A 24,654-nucleotide genomic window follows, 5' to 3' on the forward strand; every position below is an offset into this window, starting at 1 on the left:
GTTTAGTGGGCATACAGCATTAAGTGTTTAGTGGACATATTGAGTGTTTAGTGGACATATTGAGTGTTTAGTGGAGATATTGAGTGTTTAGTGGACATATTGAGTGTTTAGTGGGCATACAGCATTAAGTGTTTAGTGGACATATTGAGTGTTTAGTGGGCATACAGCATTAAGTGTTTAGTGGAAATATTGAGTGTTTAGTGGACATATTGCGTGTTTAGTGGAGATATTGAGTGTTTAGTGGACATATTGAGTGTTTAGTGGGCATACAGTATTAAGTGTTTAGTGGACATATTGAGTGTTTAGTGGACATATTGAGTGTTTAGTGGAGATATTGAGTGTTTAGTGGACATATTGAGTGTTTAGTGGGCATACAGTATTAAGTGTTTAGTGGACATATTGAGTGTTTAGTGGACATATTGAGTGTTTAGTGGAGATATTGAGTGTTTAGTGGACATATTGAGTGTTTAGTGGGCATACAATATTAAGTGTTTAGTGGACATATTCAGTGTTTAGTGGACATATTCAGTGTTTAGTGGACATTGAGTGTTTGTGGACATATTGAGTGTTTAGTGGGCATACAGCATTAAGTGTTTAGTGGACATATTGAGTGTTTAGTGGACATTTTGAGTGTTTAGTGGACATATTGAGGGTTTAGTGGACATATTGAGGGTTTAGTGGGCATACAGTATTAAGTGTTTAGTGGACATATTGAGTGTTTAGTGGACATATTGAGTGTTTAGTGGACATACAGTATTGAGTTTTTAGTGGACATATTGAGTGTTTAGTGGACATATTGAGTTTTTAGTGGACAAATTGAGTGTTTAGTGGACATATTATGTGTTTAGTGGACATGTTGAGTGTTTAGTGGATATTTTAAGTGTTTAGTGGACATATTGAGTGTTTAGTGGAAATATTGAGTTTTTAGTGGACATTTTGAGTGTTTAGTGGACATATTGAGTGTTTAGTGGACATATTGAGTTTTTAGTGGACATATTGAGTTTTTAGTGGACATGTTGAGTGTTTTGTGGACATTTTGAGTGTTTAGTGGATATATTTGAGTGTTTAGTGGACATATTGAGTGTTTAGTGGGCATACAGTATTAAGTGTTTAGTGGACATATTGAGTGTTTAGTGGACATATTGAGTGTTTAGTGGAGATATTGAGTGTTTAGTGGACATATTGAGTGTTTAGTGGGCATACAATATTAAGTGTTTAGTGGACATATTGAGTGTTTAGTGGACATATTGAGTGTTTAGTGGACATTGAGTGATTGTGGACATATTGAGTGTTTAGTGGGCATACAGCATTAAGTGTTTAGTGGACATATTGAGTGTTTAGTGGACATATTGAGGGTTTAGTGGACATATTGAGTGTTTAGTGGGCATACAATATTAAGTGTTTAGTGGACATATTGAGTGTTTAGTGGACATATTCAGTGTTTAGTGGACATTGAGTGTTTGTGGACATATTGAGTGTTTAGTGGGCATACAGCATTAAGTGTTTAGTGGACATATTGAGGGTTTACAGCATCAATCACCACCTTCCGGAGACACCTGAAACCCCACCTCTTTAAGGAATACCTAGGATAGGATAAAGTAATCCCTCTCACCCCCCCTCCCCCTGAAAAGATTTAGATGCACTACTGTTCCACTGGAGGTCATAAGGTGAATGCACCAATTTGTAAGTCGCTCTGGATAAGAGCGTCTGCTAAATGACTTAAATGTTAAATGTAAATGTAAATGTTTAGTGGACATATTGAGGGTTTAGTGGGCATATTGAGTGTTTAGTGGATATACAGTATTAAGTGTTTAGTGGACATATTTAGTGTTTAGTGGACATATTGAGTGTTTAGTGGACATATTGAGTGTTTAGTGGACATACAGTATTGAGTTTTTAGTGGACATATTGAGTGTTTTGTGGACATTTTGAGTGTTTAGTGGATATATTTGAGTGTTTAGTGGACATATTGAGTTTTAGTGGATATTTTAAGTGTTTAGTGGACATATTGAGTGTTTAGTGGACATATTGTTTGTTTAGTGGACATATTGAGTTTTTAGTGGACATGTTGAGTGTTTAGTGGACATGTTGAGTGTTTAGTGGATATTTTAAGTGTTTAGTGGACATATTGAGTGTTTAGTGGACATATTGAGTGTTTAGTGTAAATATTGAGTTTTTAGTGGACATATTGAGTTTTTAGTGGACATGTTGAGTGTTTTGTGGACATTTTGAGTGTTTAGTGGATATATTTGAGTGTTTAGTGGACATATTGAGTGTTTAGTGGACATATTGAGTGTTTGTGGACATATTGAGTGTTTAGTGGGCATACAGCATTAAGTGTTTAGTGGACATATTGAGTGTTTAGTGGACATATTGAGTGTTTAGTGGAGATATTGAGTGTTTAGTGGACATATTGAGTGTTTAGTGGGCATACAGCATTAAGTGTTTAGTGGACATATTGAGTGTTTAGTGGGCATACAGCATTAAGTGTTTAGTGGAAATATTGAGTGTTTAGTGGACATATTGCGTGTTTAGTGGAGATATTGAGTGTTTAGTGGACATATTGAGTGTTTAGTGGGCATACAGTATTAAGTGTTTAGTGGACATATTGAGTGTTTAGTGGACATATTGAGTGTTTAGTGGAGATATTGAGTGTTTAGTGGACATATTGAGTGTTTAGTGGGCATACAGTATTAAGTGTTTAGTGGACATATTGAGTGTTTAGTGGACATATTGAGTGTTTAGTGGAGATATTGAGTGTTTAGTGGACATATTGAGTGTTTAGTGGGCATACAATATTAAGTGTTTAGTGGACATATTCAGTGTTTAGTGGACATATTCAGTGTTTAGTGGACATTGAGTGTTTGTGGACATATTGAGTGTTTAGTGGGCATACAGCATTAAGTGTTTAGTGGACATATTGAGTGTTTAGTGGACATTTTGAGTGTTTAGTGGACATATTGAGGGTTTAGTGGACATATTGAGGGTTTAGTGGGCATACAGTATTAAGTGTTTAGTGGACATATTGAGTGTTTAGTGGACATATTGAGTGTTTAGTGGACATACAGTATTGAGTTTTAGTGGACATATTGAGTGTTTAGTGGACATATTGAGTTTTTAGTGGACAAATTGAGTGTTTAGTGGACATATTATGTGTTTAGTGGACATGTTGAGTGTTTAGTGGATATTTTAAGTGTTTAGTGGACATATTGAGTGTTTAGTGGAAATATTGAGTTTTTAGTGGACATTTTGAGTGTTTAGTGGACATATTGAGTGTTTAGTGGACATATTGAGTTTTTAGTGGACATATTGAGTTTTTAGTGGACATGTTGAGTGTTTTGTGGACATTTTGAGTGTTTAGTGGATATATTTGAGTGTTTAGTGGACATATTGAGTGTTTAGTGGGCATACAGTATTAAGTGTTTAGTGGACATATTGAGTGTTTTGTGGACATTTTGAGTGTTTAGTGGATATATTTGAGTGTTTAGTGGACATATTGAGTGTTTAGTGGGCATACAATATTAAGTGTTTAGTGGACATATTGAGTGTTTAGTGGACATATTGAGTGTTTAGTGGACATTGAGTGATTGTGGACATATTGAGTGTTTAGTGGGCATACAGCATTAAGTGTTTAGTGGACATATTGAGTGTTTAGTGGACATATTGAGGGTTTAGTGGACATATTGAGGGTTTAGTGGGCATACAGTATTAAGTGTTTAGTGGACATATTGAGTGTTTAGTGGAGGGGACATATTGAGTGGTAAACTCTTACTTGGAGTCCCTTCAGAGTCTTGAAGTCATTCTCCTTGATCTCAGTGATCTTGTTGTTCTGCAGGTCCAGCAGGGTGCTGTCTGCAGGGATCTCATCTGGAACACTCTTCAGCCCTGCAGAAGAAGAGGAAGGAGAGTAGAGATACTCACAGACCGAGACAAAACAGGAAGGAGGGGAGAGATACTTCTAGGCCAGTCCGTTGAAGCTAGTTTCATAGCTCCATGTGATTTTACCCTGCCATAAGCATTTGTGTGCATGATGAGGCACGACAAGGAGTGTGTGTGTGTGTGTGTGTGTGTGTGTGTGTGTGTGTGTGTGTGTGTGTGTGTGTGTGTGTATGTGTGTGTGTATGTGTGTGAGAGATAGTGTGCACGCTTGGCCGTGTGTTTGGTATGTTTGTCCAGGTGACAGGAGACTTCCTGAGCTGTGCTGCAGCTGTGCCCCTTAGCTGATGGGAAATTAAGTTCGCAGTAAAGTGTGGTGGAGAGATTATGACCTCTTGACGTGCTAGTCGGAACAAGGAAACTAGGACATTTCAGACTTGCTAACTGGTTGTAGTTATACACGTGCCGCGTTCAACCAGTTAGCAAGTCAGAAATGTCAAAATGTTTAGCATGTCAACAGTGAATAGCCCCAAAGAACCAACGTATGATGTGTTTCATGGTAATAGTCCAGACATGAGTGATACCAGATACCCCATGAGTTAGCATTGAAACAATCTATGGCACACAGTGTGGAAATGGGACTCAAAATGAATTTCCGTCAATTTCAAGTGTCCACATACCTGGACACTGACCTCATTGCATGCAGTTTGGGTTGGTGAGTGCATTGCATTATTTGGCACTGAGACAGTAAATGTCACCTGTCTATATGACTGGTAAACCAGAACCATATGTTCTGAGGGAGAACACTGAGGGAATTATGAGATGGGGTGATGTATACACTATGTAGATGTATTGGGTAAATTATGTATTTTTGTGTAATATGATTCTGTTCTATTCTGTTCTATTCTAACTGTTCTATTATATTCTGTTCTGTTCTGTTATATTCTATTCCATTCTATTCTATTGTGTTCTATTCTATTCTATTCTGTTTTATTATATTATTTTCTATTCTATTGTGTTCTATTCCATTCTATTATATTCTGTTGTGTTCTATTCCATTCCATTCTATTCTATTATTGCATATTCTACTCTATTCTATTCTGTTCTATTCTATTCTATTCTATTGGTATTGTTTTAAATAGAGGGCGAACACAGAGAGATACCACAAGTCATCAACACAATGTCTAAGGGTCAAGGTTCACATGGCTGGTTTCCATTCTAGAGGCGGCGGTTGTCTCTGGAATAAACTGTTTAGTTATTCAGGGCTTAAATGCTGTGTCTTTTAAACTCCACATATGCAGACACACTTTGGCTTAAAAGCTTTGAGCACGCCCCACTTACACAAACATTCTCTTCAGCTCAGATGGCTTTTCTATCAGTTTCTCCTACCCTGCCCAAGCCCCACAATTCTCTACACAGCTGTCTGTAGGCTCTCACTGTGCGGCATATCACCACTGTGCTCCCTCTCTCCATCTCCCACTTAATATCTTCTCTCACTCCTCATGTCCTTCTCTCATATCCCTTCACCCTTCCATCACGTCTCTTTCTCATCTACTCGCTCCCCTTTTCCATCCATCACCTTCTCTCTCTCTCTCCTCTCATTACATCTCCATCTCCTCCCTCCACCTCAATCCATTTTTGTTATTCTCTCTCTCTCTCTCTCTCTCTCTCTCTCTCTCTCTCTCTCTCTCTCTAGCAGTGTGAGGTGAACCACATGGCGTTCTGTCAGTCAGAGGACCCTGGGACGAAACCCCTCTCTCTGCAACTGGATCCTGGACTTCCTGACGGGCCGCCCCCAGGTGATAAGGGTAGGTAACAACACATACGCCACGCTGATCTTCAACACAGGGACCCCTCAGGGGTGCGTGCTCAGCCCCCTTCTGTACTCCCTGTTCACTCATGACTGCATGGCCAGGCACGACTCCAACACCATCATTAAATTAGCCAATTATACAACAGTGTTGTAGGCCTTATCACCGACAACAATGAGACAGCGTATAGGGAGGAGGTCAGAGACCTGGCCGTGTGGTGCCAGCACAACAACCTCTCCCTCAATGTGATCAAGACAAAGGAGATGATTGTGGACTACAGGAAAAAGAGGACCGAGCACACTCCCATTCTCATCGATGGGGCTGCAGTGAAGCAGGTTGATAGGTTCCTTGGTGTCCACATCACCAACAAACTAACATGGTCCAAACACACCATGACAGTCGTGAAGCGGGCACGGCAAAGCCTCTTCCCCCTCAGGAGACTGAAAAGATTTGGCATGGGTCCTCAGATCCTCAAAAGGTTCTACAGCTGCACCATCGAGAGCTTCCTGACTGGTTGCATCACTGCCTGGTATGGCAACTGCTCGGCCTCCGACCGCAAGGCACTACAGAGGGTAGTGCGAACGGCCCAGTACATCACTGGGGCCAAGCTTCCTGCCATCCAGGACCACTATACCAGGCAGTGTCAGAGGAAGGCCCTAAAAATTGTCAAAGACTCCAGCCACCCTAGTCATAGACTATTCTCTCTGCTACCACATGGCAAGCGGTACTGGAGGGCCAAGTCTAGGTCCAAGAGGATTCTAAACAGCTTCTACCCCCAAGCCATAAGACTCCTGAACATCTAGTCAAAGGGCTACCCAGACTATTCACATTGCCCCCCCCCCCTCCCTACCCTCCCGTCTCCACACCACTGCCACTCTCTGTTGTCATCTATGCATAGTCACTTTAATTAACTCTACGTACATGTACATACTACCTCAACTAACTGGTGCCCCCGCACATTGACTCTGTACCGGCACTCCCTGTATATTGTTATTTTACTGCTCTTCTTTATCTCTTATTCTTATCCGTATTTCTTTAAACTGCACTGTCGGTTAGGTGCTCGATAGTAAGCATTTCACTGTAAGGTTGTATTCGGCACATGTGACTCATACAATTTGATTTGATTTGATTGGAATGGAATCTTCCCCAAAAATATATTAAGTAAATTAGTTTGTTCAAACTTGGGAGCATTTCCATAGCAATGTCACGGGTAAAATGGCTGGTCAGATCGTCTCAGTGCTCTGCAGATTATTCAATTAAGAAAGTCGGCTTGGCTGATACATACAGTAAGTAAGTGAGAGAAACCAGAGGTTGAGATAGTACGCTCTGTTCTTGTTGAGATACTGGCACGGTAACATGACCTCTTGACAAGTGGCAGACTAGAAAAATAGGAGCTGAATGCCAACATAGTCCCGTTATTGTAGCAATTTCAAAGCCAAATGAATGTGATATCAAGCATATGATTTCCCTGGCCTCTCGCCCTCATGCTTTCAGCACATCCAAGAATTAATTGCAACGTTTATACAATTTCCAGCCCTGCAATCCTTTATTTGGGGGGTGTACTGTAACTTTCTCTCCTTGTGAGGGGAAGGTCTGTTCAGTCATTATGGGTCTGATTGTCCCTTAGTTGAGCGTGAGTTTTCCATTATGTTGTCCATTCACAGCAGCACAGTGTAGCTACGTCTGTCAGCAACACTAGTAATCACTCAGTTCATTGGGAAAAAGAAGGGCTTCTGTCATCCACAGCACCTGTTGACACATAGGGACCCATTAAATCAAACTCTCCTAGATAGGATAGTTCAAGGTAACTGGGAACATTATATCCCTGTCGGATGAAGGTCTTTGCCGACTGTAACATCAGCCTGTTTTTAATCTAAACCTTAATGAAACTGAGCATTTTTTTATGAAGAGCCTTGTGTTCATTAAACCTAATTTCCTAACTGTTTTGATAGTACACCACCAGGGTTGGGGAGTAGCGGATTACATGTAATCCATTATGTTACCAGCAAAAATATAGTAATTAGATTACAGATACTTTTGAAAAACTAGATGATTACTTTAAGGATTACTTTTGAATTCAGAAAGGATATTTGAAAAAAAAACATCTTTGACATTTCTCTGTTTTCTCAATGACATTTAAATCAGCATTGAAAAAAGGATAAAGTTTAAGTTTGTTCCACCTGAGTGAGTCAGAGACCGCTATGACGACACACCAAATGTGTTTGATGGATCGTGGGAAAAGAGCAGGAAAAGGTTTTGTGGGCAACAAGATATGTCTTCCAATGGTGCGACTGCTGTCGGCATCCAAAGATTATCCAACTTGAATAAACGTTTGGAGGTAAGGATGACAGCAGTGGTTTAGTCTATGGTGATACAGATATCACTTATTATTGATATCTACATAGTGCATAGATGTGAATCACACTGCTGCTCTCTCATTCAGCTATTTGCTCCTTACGGATTGAGGTTGTTGTGGATGGCTGTTCACAAATTTAAATGTGTATTTGAACCTAATAATGTTTGAATTCAAGAAGTTTAAGCTGCATATCAATCATTGTTTTTGAAACCAGTGGACAGCCAGTGAAAAAATGTGTTCTTGCAACAGCTTCATTGTGTGGATCCAAGACTATGGAATAAATGTGGGTGCATTTATTGCTCAATCTAATTCATGCTGAAATTTTTAAATAAATCCATAGGCCTAATCGACATGCTCAAACTTGCACACGTTTGATATACTTAAAGGGGCAGTCTGTAGTTGCTACATCCATTTTTGGACTTATAAATTATATATACAGGTATGTCCATTGATTTTTTAAGAATATAACTTGTAAATGCCTCATGAGCTTAGTTCAACTGTCACACTCCATCAGAACCAAGAATATAAGCTTGTTTAACTCCAATGTTTGTAAACATTATACCATGGATAAAACATTTTTAAAAATATTAATCTGAGAGTGGTTATATCACTCCAGGCCCATCCCTCAGCTTTGAACCAAAACAGAGGCGGGGAAGCCGTTTTGTTATTGTTTCATCAGTTGATTTACCCTTTAAACAGCTGCATATTATCAAGATATCAAAGTGTCACCAACAATAAGGTAAGTAATAGGCCTACAGCAAATGCAGCATGTGACATTCATTTTTCACACGTAAATAGCACTTTTCAGTAGTGCTCAAAGCATGATATTCCATGAGTGCAGCATTTATTTTTCAACTCGAATCTATGAGCCCAATTAGTCCTCCATAACAACAAAATCATAAACAACAGAGTAGGGCTGGCTAATAAGTCCTTAGTTTTGGGGTTATGCTCAGGTAAAACTATTTGGCTAATCTATACTTCCATATTTCCATGTCCTATTCTTAACGATCAAGGGGTATAACATTTATTGGAATGACTGGAATTCTGATAGACTTTGGTTTTTAATATAAAGATATAATTTAATCATATTATTATTTTTTGTAGGAGAAAGCAATGGGTTAGAAGAAGCCAACATAACCAACCCATAAAGTAAAAATTAAGATCCATCTATGGCCCGTTATGTAAACTTTAACACTGATTTATCCTGCAATAGATGATGTTCAATTGGTAACATACATTTTTACATTCTTCTAATGCCTCTTAAGGGGAAAGTAATCTAAAAGTAACATAATGTAATCAGATTACGTTACTGAGTTTGGGTAATTCAAAAGTTACGTTACTGATTACAATTTTGGAGAAGTAATTAGTAATTGTAATGGATTACATTTAGAAAGTAACCTGCCCAACCCTGTACACCACAATGCCTGTCGAGTAATTGCCAAAAGTATTTTTTAAATAAATGTACTGTAACTACGTCTGGTGAACGTCTAGACTACTAGCCTCTGCCCTACTTCCCGCTTCATCTCTGCACATACACATTTGATAACTGTAGCACGCACCGCCAGCTGGACACCTGCAGAAAAAAGGCCTTGTGCTAACTTTTCCTTTATCATCCAGTTTTCTAACTGTAAAAGGGGGTGACATTGGATGGAAAGCAAACCAATCCAATTCAGCCCCCTCCCCTCCCAGGCCTGTGTGTGTGCCAGCAGGTCTGGGGAACAGATGCAGTCTCCAGGCCAGAGGGGCCGGTGCCAGAGATGACGATCCAACTCTGGGGCTCCTGGGAGACGTTCAGCGCTAACAGGACCCAGTGAGGTAATGGAACCAGCCCTTTCCTGATCATCAGTCTCTCCATCTGTCTGTCGCAGTTGTTCTGTCTGTCTGTCTGGCAGCGTGGGTCAGTCTGTGTCTTTCTCTGTCCCTCTTTCTCCTTCTCTTTCACAGGTCTCTGTCTCTTTCTGTCTGTCTTTCTCTTCCTCCACTGGAACTCACAGTTTCCTTGATTTCCCTCCTCTCTTTCTCTGTCCCTCTCCCTCCTTCTCTTTCACAGGTCTCTGTCTCTTTCTCTGTCTCTTTCTTTCTTCTCTCTCTCCTCTCTGTGTATACATCTCAGTCCATCTGTATCTCTCACTCTGTCTTTGTCTGTCTCTTTCTTTCTTCTCTCTCTCCTCTCTGTGCATACATCCCAGTCCATCTGTATCTCTCACTATGTCTTTGTCTGTCTCTTTCTTTCTTCTCTCTCTCCTCTCTGTGTATACATCCCAGTCCATCTGTATCTCTCACTATGTCTTTGTCTGTCTCTTTCTTTCTTCTCTCTCTCCTCTCTGTGTATACATCTCAGTCCATCTGTATCTCTCACTCTGTCTTTGTCTGTCTCTTTCTTTCTTCTCTCTCTCCTCTCTGTGTATACATCTCAGTCCATCTGTATCTCTCACTCTGTCTTTGTCTGTCTCTTTCTTTCTTCTCTCTCTCCTCTCTGTGTATACATCTCAGTCCATCTGTATCTCTCACTCTGTCTTTCTCTGTCTCTTTCTTTCTTCTCTCTCTCCTCTCTGTGTATACATCTCAGTCCATCTGTATCTCTCACTCTGTCTTTGTCTGTCTCTTTCTTTCTTCTCTCTCTCCTCTCTGTGTATACATCTCAGTCCATCTGTATCTCTCACTCTGTCTTTGTCTGTCTCCAGTATTCCTCCCCTGCTCCTCCCTTTTAAAACAAGAGTAAAGCCCCAAAACCAACCAAACTCATAGAGAAGAAAAGTTATACAAGCTACATGAGCTACAGCCCAACAACTGGGTGAGTGACTTCCCTTGGCAGAGCAGTAGTCCTAGAGATGAGTCAGGCCAAAGCATAAGGGCGAATGAAGCAAATAAACAGGATCATCTAACAAACAATTAAGAGGATCAAGTAAATGATTTGAACTGCGTGGAAACAGAGCGCCAGGCTAATTCTGGAAACAGAGCGCCAGGCTAATTCTGGAAACAGAGCGCCAGGCTAATTCTGGAAACAGAGCGCCAGGCTAATTCTGGAAACAGAGCGCCAGGCTAATTCTGGAAACAGAGCGCCAGGCTAATTCTGAAACAGAGCGTCAGGCTAATTCTGGAAACAGAGCGCCAGGCTAATTCTGGAAACAGAGCGCCAGGCTAATTCTGGAAACAGAGCGCCAGGCTAATTCTGGAAACAGAGCGCCAGGCTAATTCTGGAAACAGAGCGCCAGGCTAATTCTGGAAACAGAGCGCCAGGCTAATTCTGGAAACAGAGCGCCAGGCTAATTCTGGAAACAGAGCGCCAGGCTAATTCTGGAAACAGAGCGCCAGGCTAATTCGTGGCAGAGTTCGTTTGCCTCCGGTGGGGATGGAGAAAGGAGCGATCTGACGGAGAAAAAAACAAGCTTTAGAACATTGGGCTTGTTAAACCGAGGTGAGTTCGAGACTTTCCCAAGCCCCGCTAACCTTTTATATTCCGCGTCTGCAAAAACAATTAGGAAAATTAGACAAAGGCCAAAGTCACAGCAAAACTATGTCATCGTCGCAGAAGAACGTGAAATTCACTGCATCTGAGAGCGTTTAAAGTGGTCAGGCTGGGGCGATATTCTTTTAGGCCAATTAACGAGCTGATGATGAGTAGATCAAACGCCAGACACTCTTTGAACATTTCTCTGAGGTCCCCAGATGGAGGGAACACCTCTTTGGGAACCAGGAAGATGTATCTTGTAAACTAAGGGACTGCCTCAGTTAGACGAGAGAGGGAGAGAAGAGCTGATGAAACAGGTTGTCTGTATTACAAATTGACCTCAGCTCATGAAAGCACATTGAATCACAGAAGTACATACTGTCATGATATTAAATATAATTTATTGGGAGAGTGTCTCACCTAAGTCGGAGCACTGCACCACGCGCAGGTGGCACTGGCAGCGGAAGGGGCACTTGGGTCCTTCGGGCATGGTGGGGATGTCCACGCTGGGCTCGATGGGCACCTCTGGCAAGCCAGAGCCCGCCTCATCCTCCATCATGAAGTCCAGGAAGCCAGACTGGCGGAAGGGAAGTGACCAGCACGCTGTGACCAGGAGCAGGGAGAGACAGGCTGACCTCATGGTGCCTTTGTCCGGGAGCCTAGGGGGGAGGGACAAGGTCATGGCTTAGAGGTTAGAACTACTGTAGAGGGGTGCATGGGTATTGGTGGGTGGTAAAGGATGGGGGCAGAGGTGAGAGGTTAAGGTGTTCTACTTTTAGCAATAAAGAAGCTTTTTTATTGTATTCCATTGTCCTCCAAGCGTTGCTGACTCTCCTCTCTCCTTCAGTTTGCTCATCAACTCAAGCACCTGGGTTCCAAAGCGAGGATAGAAAGAGGCCAACCTTTCATTCAAGTAAAGGGTTGTGAGGTGATGTGTGGGGGTGACAGGGTGAGAGGGCAAAGGAGAAAGGGTAAAGGTCAGAGGTAGGAGGCTATAGGCTAGAAGGCCAAGCACCTGGATTTGCTTTGGTTTGTAACAGGTCAGCAGGGGGAGAATGGCCTATTTACCTAAGAAAGGTTAAAGAGGAGAGGTCAGGGCAAAGCCAAGAACATTGCGAAATGTATCAATCTGTAAAATGGGGGACCACCAAGTGTATGTGCACTTCACAGGGCAGAAACAGTAAGTATGCATACATATTAACAATATATGGTAACGATTTGTGAAAAACATCTTGTCAAACCAATGACTGATATCTGTATAATTGTAGAGGAAAGTCATTTGTACTTTTACTGTTTTCCTTGTTTATCTCTCTCCATTTCAAGGCCCTCTAAGATTATAGGTAACCTGCCGTATGCTGCGAGAAGTCTTCCAGTCTTCTTCTCTGACCAACAAGTCATGACCGCAATGGTCATCCATTCCAGTTCATTTTTGACCCACTCAAGCCTTCTGGCCAGTCCATTCACACAAAACACACTCTGTCCAGTCAAACTGACCCTGTACTCCAAGCCCAGACAAACACAGCCCGATTACTGTACTGTACTTTCAGTTCTCTCCAACTGGTTCAGGGTCAGTGTTATTATTCAGCTCATGATGTTTGTGGTTACACACCGCCCCTTCAATTACTTTGGGACCAAAGAGAGAGGCGGGTCTGCTGGACCTTTGCATGACAGACAGATTGCTGGGTAGGTGACTGTGTGTGTGTGTGTGTGTGTGTGTGTGTGTGTGTGTGTGTGTGTGTGTGTGTGTGTGTGTGTGTTCTTAGGGGTGGCGTCAGGTCAATGGGAACAGGACTGCCTTACGGCGGCTCTCTGAACATCCAGGGTAATTATAGGTCTAACCCACACTACAGTCATCACACAGGCAGACAGAGCTACATTACAGCACTCAATGGGAACAGGATCAGGCCTTACGGCGGCTCTCTGAATATCCAGGGTAATTATAGGTCTAACCCACACTACAGTCATCACACAGGCAGACAGAGCTACATTACAGCACTCAATGGGAACAGGATCAGGCCTTACGGCGGCTCTCTGAACATCCAGGGTAATTATAGGTCTAACCCACACTACAGCCATCACACAGACAGACAGAGCTACATTACAGCACTCAATGGGAACAGGATCAGGCCTTACGGCGGCTCTCTGAACATCCAGGGTAATTATAGGTCTAACCCACACTACAGCCATCACACAGACAGACAGAGCTACATTACAGCACTCAATGGGAACAGAGTTCTCCGAGAATACTGTATCACCGTTGGGATCAATTTAATTAAAAAAAATGTATGAACAAATGTATGGGTTGATGGATTGAAATGGAATGGATTCCAACCGTGTGGCATTTGCCTCTGCTCATCGTAATATGGGTGGACGAAGAAAACAAGGATTCAATTGGATTTTACTTGTAATGCTGTGACTTTGACTTCTATTTTCCATGGAGGACTGAGCCGTAGCCTATGGAAACATGTTATTAAGTAGCCTTGCACGAACCTTGGCTTATTCGAGCTGGAACGACTCATAGGGCAGGAGCCCTTCTCCTGTTTCTGTAACATGAGGCAGCTTGATGTACAAGTACACTCCCTGGACAGGATGCTAGTCTATCACAGGGCCTTACCTCCAATCTATCTCCTTAAGGCTGAGTGTCAAGCGAGACAAATCATGTCCCGTATTTAGTCTTTGTTATGACTCAGCCAGGGATTGAACTCACAACCTTCCAATCTCAGGGTGGACACACTAACCACAAGGCCACTGAGTTGGAAACATGTGCCATGTGTAAATGTGTTCGAACTCTGAGATAAAACAGATCCAATCTTAGCTTAACAGTATGGAGGACCACACGTGTTGGTCCAATCTTTTTGAACAGGGCAAATCTTGGCTCTAGGTTTAACTTATCTATAAGTCAATATGTAGGGGAATCCATAATGAATACCCTGTTAGTTAAACCTTCATTGGTCTGAGAGCAGGAAACCAAATAGAGATAGCAGGAAGGAATGCTGTACTAATTTGCACAAGGGTCATTCCACAAAAATAGGGCATTTTAAAAGCCTGTTCTATTAAATTAAAATTCAATAAATCCGATTTTTTATATGGATAAAGACTTGCTGAAGTGCAAAAATTCTGCATTTTGACATGTCGACCCTGTTACCCATAGATAGACAGGCTAGAAATGTTACAACAATTGATTTGGTTTTATGATTGCCACTCCCTGTTGCACACGACACACTTCCATTCCCCCTGTCACAAGGGGATTTATGGCTGATTTAAGATTAAATCACATGTTTGTTTGTTTTTAAGTTACACTTCTCAAAAGGCACTGAATTGGTGGAACGACCCGTATAGTCCCTGACCACTAAGCATTGATCCTGATCTCCTCAGTGTTTGGACATTAGCCACTGCTGGAGGTACACGCAGGCAGGCACACACACGTACACACGCACACACAGAGGAATTCATATTAAAAGCAGCCTCTTGTGTGTCCTCCCATTTCTAGGTGATAATAAACATTCCTGAGGCGTATTAAAACAAAGCAGAGCAGGAGGGAAGAGATACCAATCTCCTTGAAGAGGGAGATCTGTCAGTCATGTTTTTATTAAACACTATAAGAACGCTAATGAACTCCTATACTGGCACATTACTAACAACTATATAATACTACCTGCTGATTGGTTGGTAATATGCTAACCCAACAACGCCACATCCAATGTGGTGCTAGTAATGATCAAAACTGGCATGCATGTCTAGGTTAGCTTATTTCATGTGTACAGGCATAGTACGATAAGGATTTGACACAATTGTGAGAAAAATGTGAATAAGGAAACGTTTGAAGCTTGCAAACCATGCAAACCATGCAAACCATGCAAACTATGCCAATCAAGATCTTGATTCCAGTCCATTTAATAGTAAGGTGCAGTAGCCTAACTGCAGTGAATGCATTTCCTTTCTCTAACTAATCTGTATTCTAGAGAGGCTGAGCAATGCCACTAGACCCAACAATGCAGAAGGGAGTTCGTCACAGTTTGGTTGAACCTGTGCAGGCAGACACATTCCATTAGACGTCCCACTGAGCCCCAGGCATTGGCTCTTTCATCAGTAGTTTCCTGAAAGATATCCAGGAGAGAGGAGGGGAGAGGAGAGAGGGTGGAGGTACAGCTTCACAAGCATAAAGAACTGATCTGGCGAGGCCCCCATGGTGCATCTGGAGCATCCATTGGTTAGATCACAGACGGCCCTAAAAAACATGCTTCGAAGTGCAAGTCCGTGTGTGAACCTAGAGGGCTGTGTCCACGGCACGCCACGACACGACAGAGCCAATCCTCTGCTAAACCACTTTGAAGAAACCTGCCCCCATCAGCCCTTTGACTGGTCCTCAATCTCCCAACTGCTTGGCAATGTCTATTGGGCCAGCAAGGCCTTCTCTCTCTCTCTCTCTCTCTCTCTCTCTCTCTCTCTCTCTAATTGATGTTTTGTTTAGGTGGATCTTTTGAATGAGTTCTCAGTGTACTTCCAACGACTAATTCCAAAGGGCTTTACACTGTTTGTTGACAGCTGTATATGAAAGGCTTTGAGAGGGCTGAGGTGTGTGAGTGAAGACCTTACATGGGTTCAGTCAGTGTCTAGGTATCTAGACCACACAGCGTAGTAGTTGACCCTGCTGTAGGGTAACGTCTCCGGGAAGCAGTTGTCGGGGATCTAAGGTATCTAGACCACACAGCGTTGTAGTTGACCCTGCTGTAGGGTAACGTCTCCGGGAAGCAGTTGTCGGGGATCTAAGGTATCTAGACCACACAGCGTTGTAGTTGACCCTGCTGTAGGGTAACGTCTCCGGGAAGCAGTTGTCGGGGATCTAAGGTATCTAGACCACACAGCGTTGTAGTTGACCCTGCTGTAGGGTAACGTCTCCGGGAAGCAGTTGTCGGGGGATCTAAGGTATCTAGACCACACAGCGTTGTAGTTGACCCTGCTGTAGGGTAACGTCTCCGGGAAGCAGTTGTCGGGGATCTAAGGTATCTAGACCACACAGCGTTGTAGTTGACCCTGCTGTAGGGTAACGTCTCCGGGAAGCAGTTGTCGGGGATCTAAGGTATCTAGACCACACAGCGTTGTAGTTGACCCTGCTGTAGGGTAACGTCTCCGGGAAGCAGTTGTCAGGGATCTAAGGACCATTGGATATAGTTGGTTAAATAGCTAACAAAATAGCTACCCGAACTGTCTGCGTTGACCCTTTTTACAATGACTTTTTTGTCTCTGCTACTGTTCAGTATCTGTCACTTTATTCCTAGTTGTATGTACATATCTACGTGAATTACCTCGTACCCCTGCACATCCACTTGGTAATGGTACCTCGTACCCCTGCACATCCACTTGGTAATGGTACCTCGTACCCCTGCACATCCACTTGGTAATGGTACCTCGTACCCCTGCACATCCACTTGGTAATGGTACCTCGTACCGCTGCACATCCACTTGGTAATGGTACCTCACTTCCCTGCACATGCACTTGGTAATGGTACCTCGTACCCCTGCACATCCACTTGGTAATGGTACCTCGTACCCCTGCACATCCACTTGGTAATGGTACCTCGTACCCCTGCACATCCACTTGGTAATGGTACCTCGTACCCCTGCACATCCACTTGGTAATGGTACCTCGTACCCCTGCACATCCACTTGGTAATGGTACCTCGTACCCCTGCACATCCACTTGGTAATGGTACCTCGTACCCCTGCACATCCACTTGGTAATGGTACCTCATCCGCTGCACATCCACTTGGTAATGGTACGTGCCCCTGCACATCCACTTGGTAATGGTACCTCGTACCCCTGCACATCCACTTGGTAATGGTACCTCGTACCCCTGCACATCCACTTGGTAATGGTACCTCGTACCCCTGCACATCCACTTGGTAATGGTACCTCGTACCCCTGCACATCCACTTGGTAATGGTACCTCGTGTATGTAGCCAAGTTATCCTTACTCATTGTGTATTTATTATTACTTTTATTAATACATTTAATTACTTTTCAATCATTTCTCAATTTTCTCTCCATCTGCATTGTTGGGAAGGGCCCGCATGTAAGCATTTCACTGTTAGTCTACACCTGTTGTTTATGAAGCATGTGATTAATCAAATTTGATTTGATTTGATATGATCGTGGTTATTTTACTAGTGTATACTGCAGAGTAAAACATGTATTTGACATCGATACGAATTATTGTTCTGGACATTGTTTGATGGCTTAGGGAACTTGAATGGGCGGTATAGTGTGGTACATTACAGTGTGGTTTACCACTCAAGTTGAGTTAGTCTCATTGATGTACTGGGCAATGCCCACCAATATGCTTTTGCACATTGGCATGTTTGTTGAACTCTCTCACCATTCGTGCCGTTCCGCTGATGCCCCCCCAAATCACGTCAGAGCCATCTTTTTGTCTGCCTGTTACAGTAGCAAAGGCAACAGGGCCAGATAATGTTCATATGCACTCAAGTGGACCTAACCTAGCAATTATTTGTATTTTAATGAGGTGACAATTAGTGTACGTTAGTCAACTTGTGTCATCTGGTCAACATCACCGTGATTACTAGAACCAGATTGATTAGAGATATTGACAACAAACACGTAAATAGCAACACAATGACGTCTGACGGGGTCCGTATTTGGATCGTACAGAAGGAGGGCTGTAACTAGCTGTAGTGCTAGCTGTGAGCGATGTCTTTAATGTTGCGGATGCGTAATGTGAGATGTTATTTAGTTCCTGGATCAGTAGGGAACACGGTGCAATGAGGGCCTAGAGAGTTTTAACAGTTCTGAGATCAGTGGTTATTTTCCAGCCTTCAAAGTTTGTGTCCTCGATAAAATGTGTAAAAGGAGGTGTGTCTTCATACTGTGTGTGTGTGTATGTGTCTTCATACTATGTGTGTGTCTTCATACTATGTGTGAATGTGTGTGTGTGTGTGTGTGTGTGTGTGTGTGTGTGTGTGTGTGTGTGTGTGTGTATGTGTGCGTCTGACTACCTGTGTTCAATAATCGAAAGGTGGAAAGGTAGGAGCAGTCAAAAGACACCCTCTCCCTTTCATCCTCCTCCTCATCCTCTCATTCTCTGTAAGGCCTAAGGGCTGTGTTTTGTCAGAGCAAGTCTGATCTTTCTCTCTGAGCGGAGGGGTGGGGGTTGACACTTCCTTTCGTTGCAGCAGCCTTGTCAACCCCCCTCCCTCTCATCTTCCCTCCCTCGCCACTTTCTGTAAAAATCTGGACACACTTCTGACAAGTCTCAGGCAGGAAGCAGATTACAGTAGAGACACTATGTAACATATCAGTCTCATTATTCCCTCCTCCTCATCTCTCTCTCTCTCTCTCCCTTTCAATTCAAATTTTTTTCAATTCAAGGGCTTTATTGGCATGGGAAACATGTGTTAACATTGCCAAAGCAAGTGAGGTAGACAACATACAAAGTGAATATATAAAGTGAAAAACAACAAAAATTAACAGTAAACATGACACATATGACATTACAAATGTCATATTATATATATATATACAATGTACAAATAGTTAAAGGACACAAGATAAAATGAATAAGCATAAATATGGGTTGTATTTACAATGGTGTTTGTTCTTCACTGGTTGCCCTTTTCTCGTGGCAACAGGTCACAAATCTTGCTGCTGTGATGGCACACTGTGGAATTTCACCCAAAAGATATGGGAGTTTTTCAAAATTGGATTTGTTTTCGAATTCTTTGTGGATCTGTGTAATCTGGGGGAAATATGTCTCTCTAATATGGTCATACATTGGGCAGGAGGTTAGGAAGTGCAGCTCAGTTTCCACCTCATTTTGTGGGCAGTGAGCACATAGCCTGTCTTCTCTTGAGAGCCATGTCTGCCTACGGCGGCCTTTCTCAATAACAAGGCTATGCTCACTGAGTCTGTACATAGTCAAAGCTTTCCTTAATTTTGGGTCAGTCACAGTGATCAGGTATTCTGCCGCTGTGTACTCTCTGTGTAGGGCCAAATAGCATTCTAGTTTGCTCTGTTTTTTTGTTAATTCTTTCCAATGTGTTAAGTAATTATCTTTTTGTTTTCTCATGATTTGGTTGGGTCTAATTGTGCTGTTGTCCTGGGGCTCTGTAGGATGTGTTTGTGTTTGTGAACAGAGCCCCAGGACCAGCTTGCTTAGGGGACTCTTCTCCAGGTTCATCTCTCTGTAGGTGATGGCTTTGTTATGGAAGGTTTGTGAATCGCTTCCTTTTAGGTGGTTGTAGAATTTAACGGCTCTTTTCTGGATTTTGATAATTAGTGGGTATCGGCCTAATTCTGCTCTGCATGCATTATTTGGTGTTTTACGTTGTACACGGAGGATATTTTTGCAGAATTCTGCGTGCAGAGTCTCAATTTGGTGTTTGTCCCATTTTGTGAAGTCTTGGTTGGTGAGCGGACCCCAGACCTCACAACCATAAAGGGCAATGGGCTCTATGACTGATTCAAGTATTTTTAGCCAAATCCTAATTGGTATGTTGAAATTTATGTTTATTTTGATGGCATAGAATGCCCTTCTTGCCTTGTCTCTCAGATCGTTCACAGCTTTGTGGAAGTTACCTGTGGCGCTGATGTTTAGGCCAAGGTATGTATAGTTTTTGTGTGCTCTAGGGCAACAGTGTCTAGATGGAATTTGTATTTGTGGTCCTGGTGACTGGACCTTTTTGGAACACCATTATTTTGGTCTTACTGAGATTTACTGTCAGGGCCCAGGTCTGACAGAATCTGTGCATAAGATCTAGGTGCTGCTGTAGGCCCTCCTTGGTTGGTGACAGAAGCACCAGATCATCAGCAAACAGCAGACATTTGACTTCGGATTCTAGCAGGGGGAGGCCGGGTGCTGCAGACTTTTCTAGTGCCCGTGCCAATTCGTTGATATATATGTTGAAGAGGGTGGGGCTTAAGCTGCATCCCTGTCTAACCCCACGACCCTGTGTGAAGAAATGTGTGTGTTTTTTGCCAATTTTAACCGCACACTTGTTGTTTGTGTACATGGATTTTATAATGTCGTATGTTTTACCCCCAACACCACTTTCCATCAGTTTGTATAGCAGACCCTCATGCCAGATTGAGTCGAAGGCTTTTTTGAAATCAACAAAGCATGAGAAGACTTTGCCTTTGTTTTGGTTTGTTTGGTTGTCAATTAGGGTGTGCAGTGTGAATACATGGTCTGTTGTACGGTAATTTGGTAAAAAGCCAATTTGACATTTGCTCAGTACATTGTTTTCATTGAGGAAATGTACGAGTCTGCTGTTAATAATAATGCAGAGGATTTTCCCAAGGTTACTGTTTACACATATTCCACGGTAGTTATTGGGGTCAAATTTGTCTCCACTTTTGTGGATTGGGGTGATCAGTCCTTGGTTCCAAATATTGGGGAAGATGCCAGAGCTAAGTATGATGTTAAAGAGTTTTAGTATAGCCAATTGGAATTTGTTGTCTGTATATTTGATCATTTCATTGAGGATACCATCGACACCATAGGCCTTTTTGGGTTGAAGGGTTTTTATTTTGTCCTGTAACTCATTCAATGTAATTGGAGAATCCAGTGGGTTCTGGTAGTCTTTAATAGTTGATTCTAAGATCTGTATTTGATCATGTATATGTTTTTGCTCTTTGTTCTTTGTTATAGAACCAAAAGATTGGAGAAGTGGTTTACCCATACATCTCCATTTTGGATAGATAATTCTTCGTGTTGTTGTTTGTTTAGTGTTTTCCAATTTTCCCAGAAGTGGTTAGAGTCTATGGATTCTTCAATTGCATTGAGCTGATTTCTGACATGCTGTTCCTTCTTTTTCCGTAGTGTATTTCTGTATTGTTTTAGTGATTCACCATAGTGAAGGCGTAGACTCAGGTTTTCCGGGTCTCTATGTTTTTGGTTGGACAGGTTTCTCAATTTCTTTCTTAGATTTTTGCATTCTTCATCAAACCATTTGTCATTATTGTTAATTTTCTTCGGTTTTCTATTTGAGATTTTTAGATTTGATAGGGAAGCTGAGAGGTCAAATATACTGTTAAGATTTTCTACTGCCAGGTTTACACCTTCACTATTACAGTGGAACGTTTTACCCAGGAAATTGTCTAAAAGGGATTGAATTTGTTGTTGCCTAATTGTTTTTTGGTAGGTTTCCTTTCTCTCTCTCTCTCTCTCTCTCGCTCTCTCTCTCTCTCTCTCTCTCTCTCTCTCTTGGACACCATTCAGCTGTATTCCATCCATGCCACATGTACAGTATGTAGGTCATCAACCCATACTCATACCTTTCCAAACTTGTGCAGCATTTGCAAGAGGATGACAGAGACGGGTTATTGTGTTTACAGTAACGAATCCATGGGGTCTGTCAGTAACGAATCCATGGGATGTGTTTACAAGGCTACAAGATGTCTGAAACATGTGTGCCCCCTTTAAACCCATCAACAACTCAACTCCTCCCCATCCAGACGCAGATACCCAGACAGTTCTAACCATTTCCAGTCCATTTCCAACCAAGACCCAGTTTGTCTGTCTACGTGATTCATCCGCCTTTCCATATTGAAATCCTACTAACAGGTCTCCATTTGTCATTGTTTTTCCCCAAAGACATTTCCAAAGACATTTTTCCCTAAAGACATTTCCAAGTTCAAAAGAGTTTATCTATATGGGGAGAAAACCAGAGATCCATCCATGTCAAGTGATGGGTAGATTGGGCACACAGATAATATACCAGCGCTTTGTCAACAGGAAATGCCTGCACCACTAACCCCTTCAGTGGTCACAATAGTTCCCTAACAGGGTGATTTCCCCACGTCAAACCCAGAAACTCTCCCTGGATCCGTTACAAGACCAACGTCTGCGAGCATTGCATTTGTTTGGGATTTGGGGGAACTCCAAAGATATTCAGAACTTGGGTCATGAAAACACATATATCGTTGACAGACCGAAGAAAGCCCTAAAGCGTCTGTGCTGTTTTGAACCTTTCATTGTGAAGTATTGTATGGCTGACATTTATATATCCATGCTTGTATTATCTACAGCCTGTATTATATACAGCTTGTATTATCTACAGCTTGTATTATCTACAGCCTGTATTATCTACAGCTTGTATTATCTACAGCTTGTATTATCTACAGCTTGTATTATCTACAGCCTGTATTATCTACAGCTTGTATTATCTACAGCTTGTATTATCTACAGCCTGTATTATCTACAGCTTGTATTATCTACAGCTTGTATTATATACATCTTGTATTATCTACAGCTTGTATTATCTACAGCCTGTATTATCTACAGCTTGTATTATCTACAGCTTGTATTATCTACAGCCTGTATTATCTACAGCTTGTATTATCTACAGCTTGTATTATCTACAGCCTGTATTATCTACAGCTTGTATTATCTACAGCTTGTATTATATACAGCTTGTATTATCTACAGCTTGTATTATCTACAGCTTGTATTATATACAGCTTGTATTATCTACAGCTTGTATTATCTACAGCTTGTATTATCTACAGCTTGTATTATATACAGCTTGTATTATCTACAGCTTGTATTATCTACAGCCTGTATTATCTACAGCTTGTATTATCTACAGCTTGTATTATCTACAGCTTGTATTATCTACAGCCTCTATTATCTACAGCCTGTATTATCTACAGCTTGTATTATATACAGCTTGTATTATCTACAGCTTGTATTATCTACAGCTTGTATTATATACAGCTTGTATTATATACAGCTTGTATTATCTACAGCTTGTATTATCTACAGCTTGTATTATCTACAGCTTGTATTATATACAGCTTGTATTATCTACAGCTTGTATTATATACAGCCTGTATTATCTACAGCCTGTATTATATACAGCTTGTATTATCTACAGCTTGTATTATATACAGCCTGTATTATCTACAGCTTGTATTATCTACAGCTTGTATTATATACAGATTGTATTATATACAGCTTGTATTATCTACAGCTTGTATTATATACAGCTTGTATTATATACAGCCTGTATTATCTACAGCTTGTATTATCTACAGCTTGTATTATCTACAGCTTGTATTATATACAGATTGTATTATATACAGATTGTATTATCTACAGCTTGTTTTAGCTACAGCTTGTATTATCTACAGCTTGTATTATCTACAGCCTGTATTATATACAGCCTGTATTATCTACAGCCTGTATTATATACCGCCTGTATTATCTACAGCCTGTATTATCTACAGCTTGTATTATATACAGCCTGTCTTATCTACAGCTTGTATTATATACAGCCTGTATTATCTACAGCCTGTATTATCTACAGCCTGTATTATTTGCAGCCTGTATTATCTACAGCCTGTATTATCTACAGCCTGTATCATCTACAGCCTGTATTATCTACAGCCTGTATTGAACAGAAGTGAACATCTACTCCTTTTCTCTCTCTTTCCCCTCTCCCTTCATCTCCCATAGATTAAGACATTTCTTCTTTGACCCTTTGGCAGTACCATTTGCTTTTTGGAAAGAGCACTACTGGAGAATGGAACTTTATATTATTCCAATGAGGGGAAAAAATCATTTGTGGCTAACGTCCATCTTTCAGTTTATTGTTCTCTCTCGGCCTGGACAGTTACAGTGAGTCCAGACGGGAAAATGTGGCCCTGGGCCTCGCCTCTAAAGACCCATGTCTTACTTTTCTAATACAGAGCTAACCAAACTATACTGTACAAATTAGTCCAAACAAACGAGATTTAAACATCAATGACTCCATCAACATGCCACAACATGTTTATCCTCCAAGTCATATTCCCTTCCTCTCCACTCTGTTCTCCAACTCAAAATCCCTTTCTCTCCACTCTGTTCTCCAACTCATAATCCCTTCCTCTCCACTCTGTTCTCCAACTCATAATCCCTTCCTCTCCACTCTGTTCTCCAACTCATATTCCCTTCCTCTCCACTCTGTTCTCCAACTCATAATCCCTTCCTCTCCACTCTGTTCTCCAACTCATATTCCCTTTCTCTCCACTCTGTTCTCCAACTCATAATCCCTTCCTCTCCACTCTGTTCTCCATCTCATAATCCCTTCCTCTCCACTCTGTTCTCCATCTCATAATCCCTTCCTCTCCACTCTGTTCTCCATCTCATAATCCCTTCCTCTCC

General features: G+C 41.7%; 1 protein-coding gene across 1 annotated transcript in view; it reads right to left on the minus strand.

The window, feature by feature from the left end:
* LOC115128033 (decorin-like) overlaps nucleotides 1–24,654 on the minus strand; it is a 69,643-nt gene that overhangs the window by 42,028 nt on the left and 2,961 nt on the right. Inside the window, exons 2-3 of the mRNA XM_065008375.1 lie at nucleotides 11,915–12,153; nucleotides 3,773–3,885 (exon numbers count right to left, since the gene is read on the minus strand). Of these exons, the coding sequence (XP_064864447.1) occupies nucleotides 3,773–3,885; nucleotides 11,915–12,134 (333 nt within the window). The 5' untranslated portion in view covers nucleotides 12,135–12,153. The remainder of the gene's footprint in view (nucleotides 1–3,772; nucleotides 3,886–11,914; nucleotides 12,154–24,654) is intronic.

This window comes from Oncorhynchus nerka, linkage group LG23 (genome assembly GCF_034236695.1).
Source record: "Oncorhynchus nerka isolate Pitt River linkage group LG23, Oner_Uvic_2.0, whole genome shotgun sequence".
NCBI lineage: Eukaryota > Metazoa > Chordata > Actinopteri > Salmoniformes > Salmonidae > Oncorhynchus > Oncorhynchus nerka.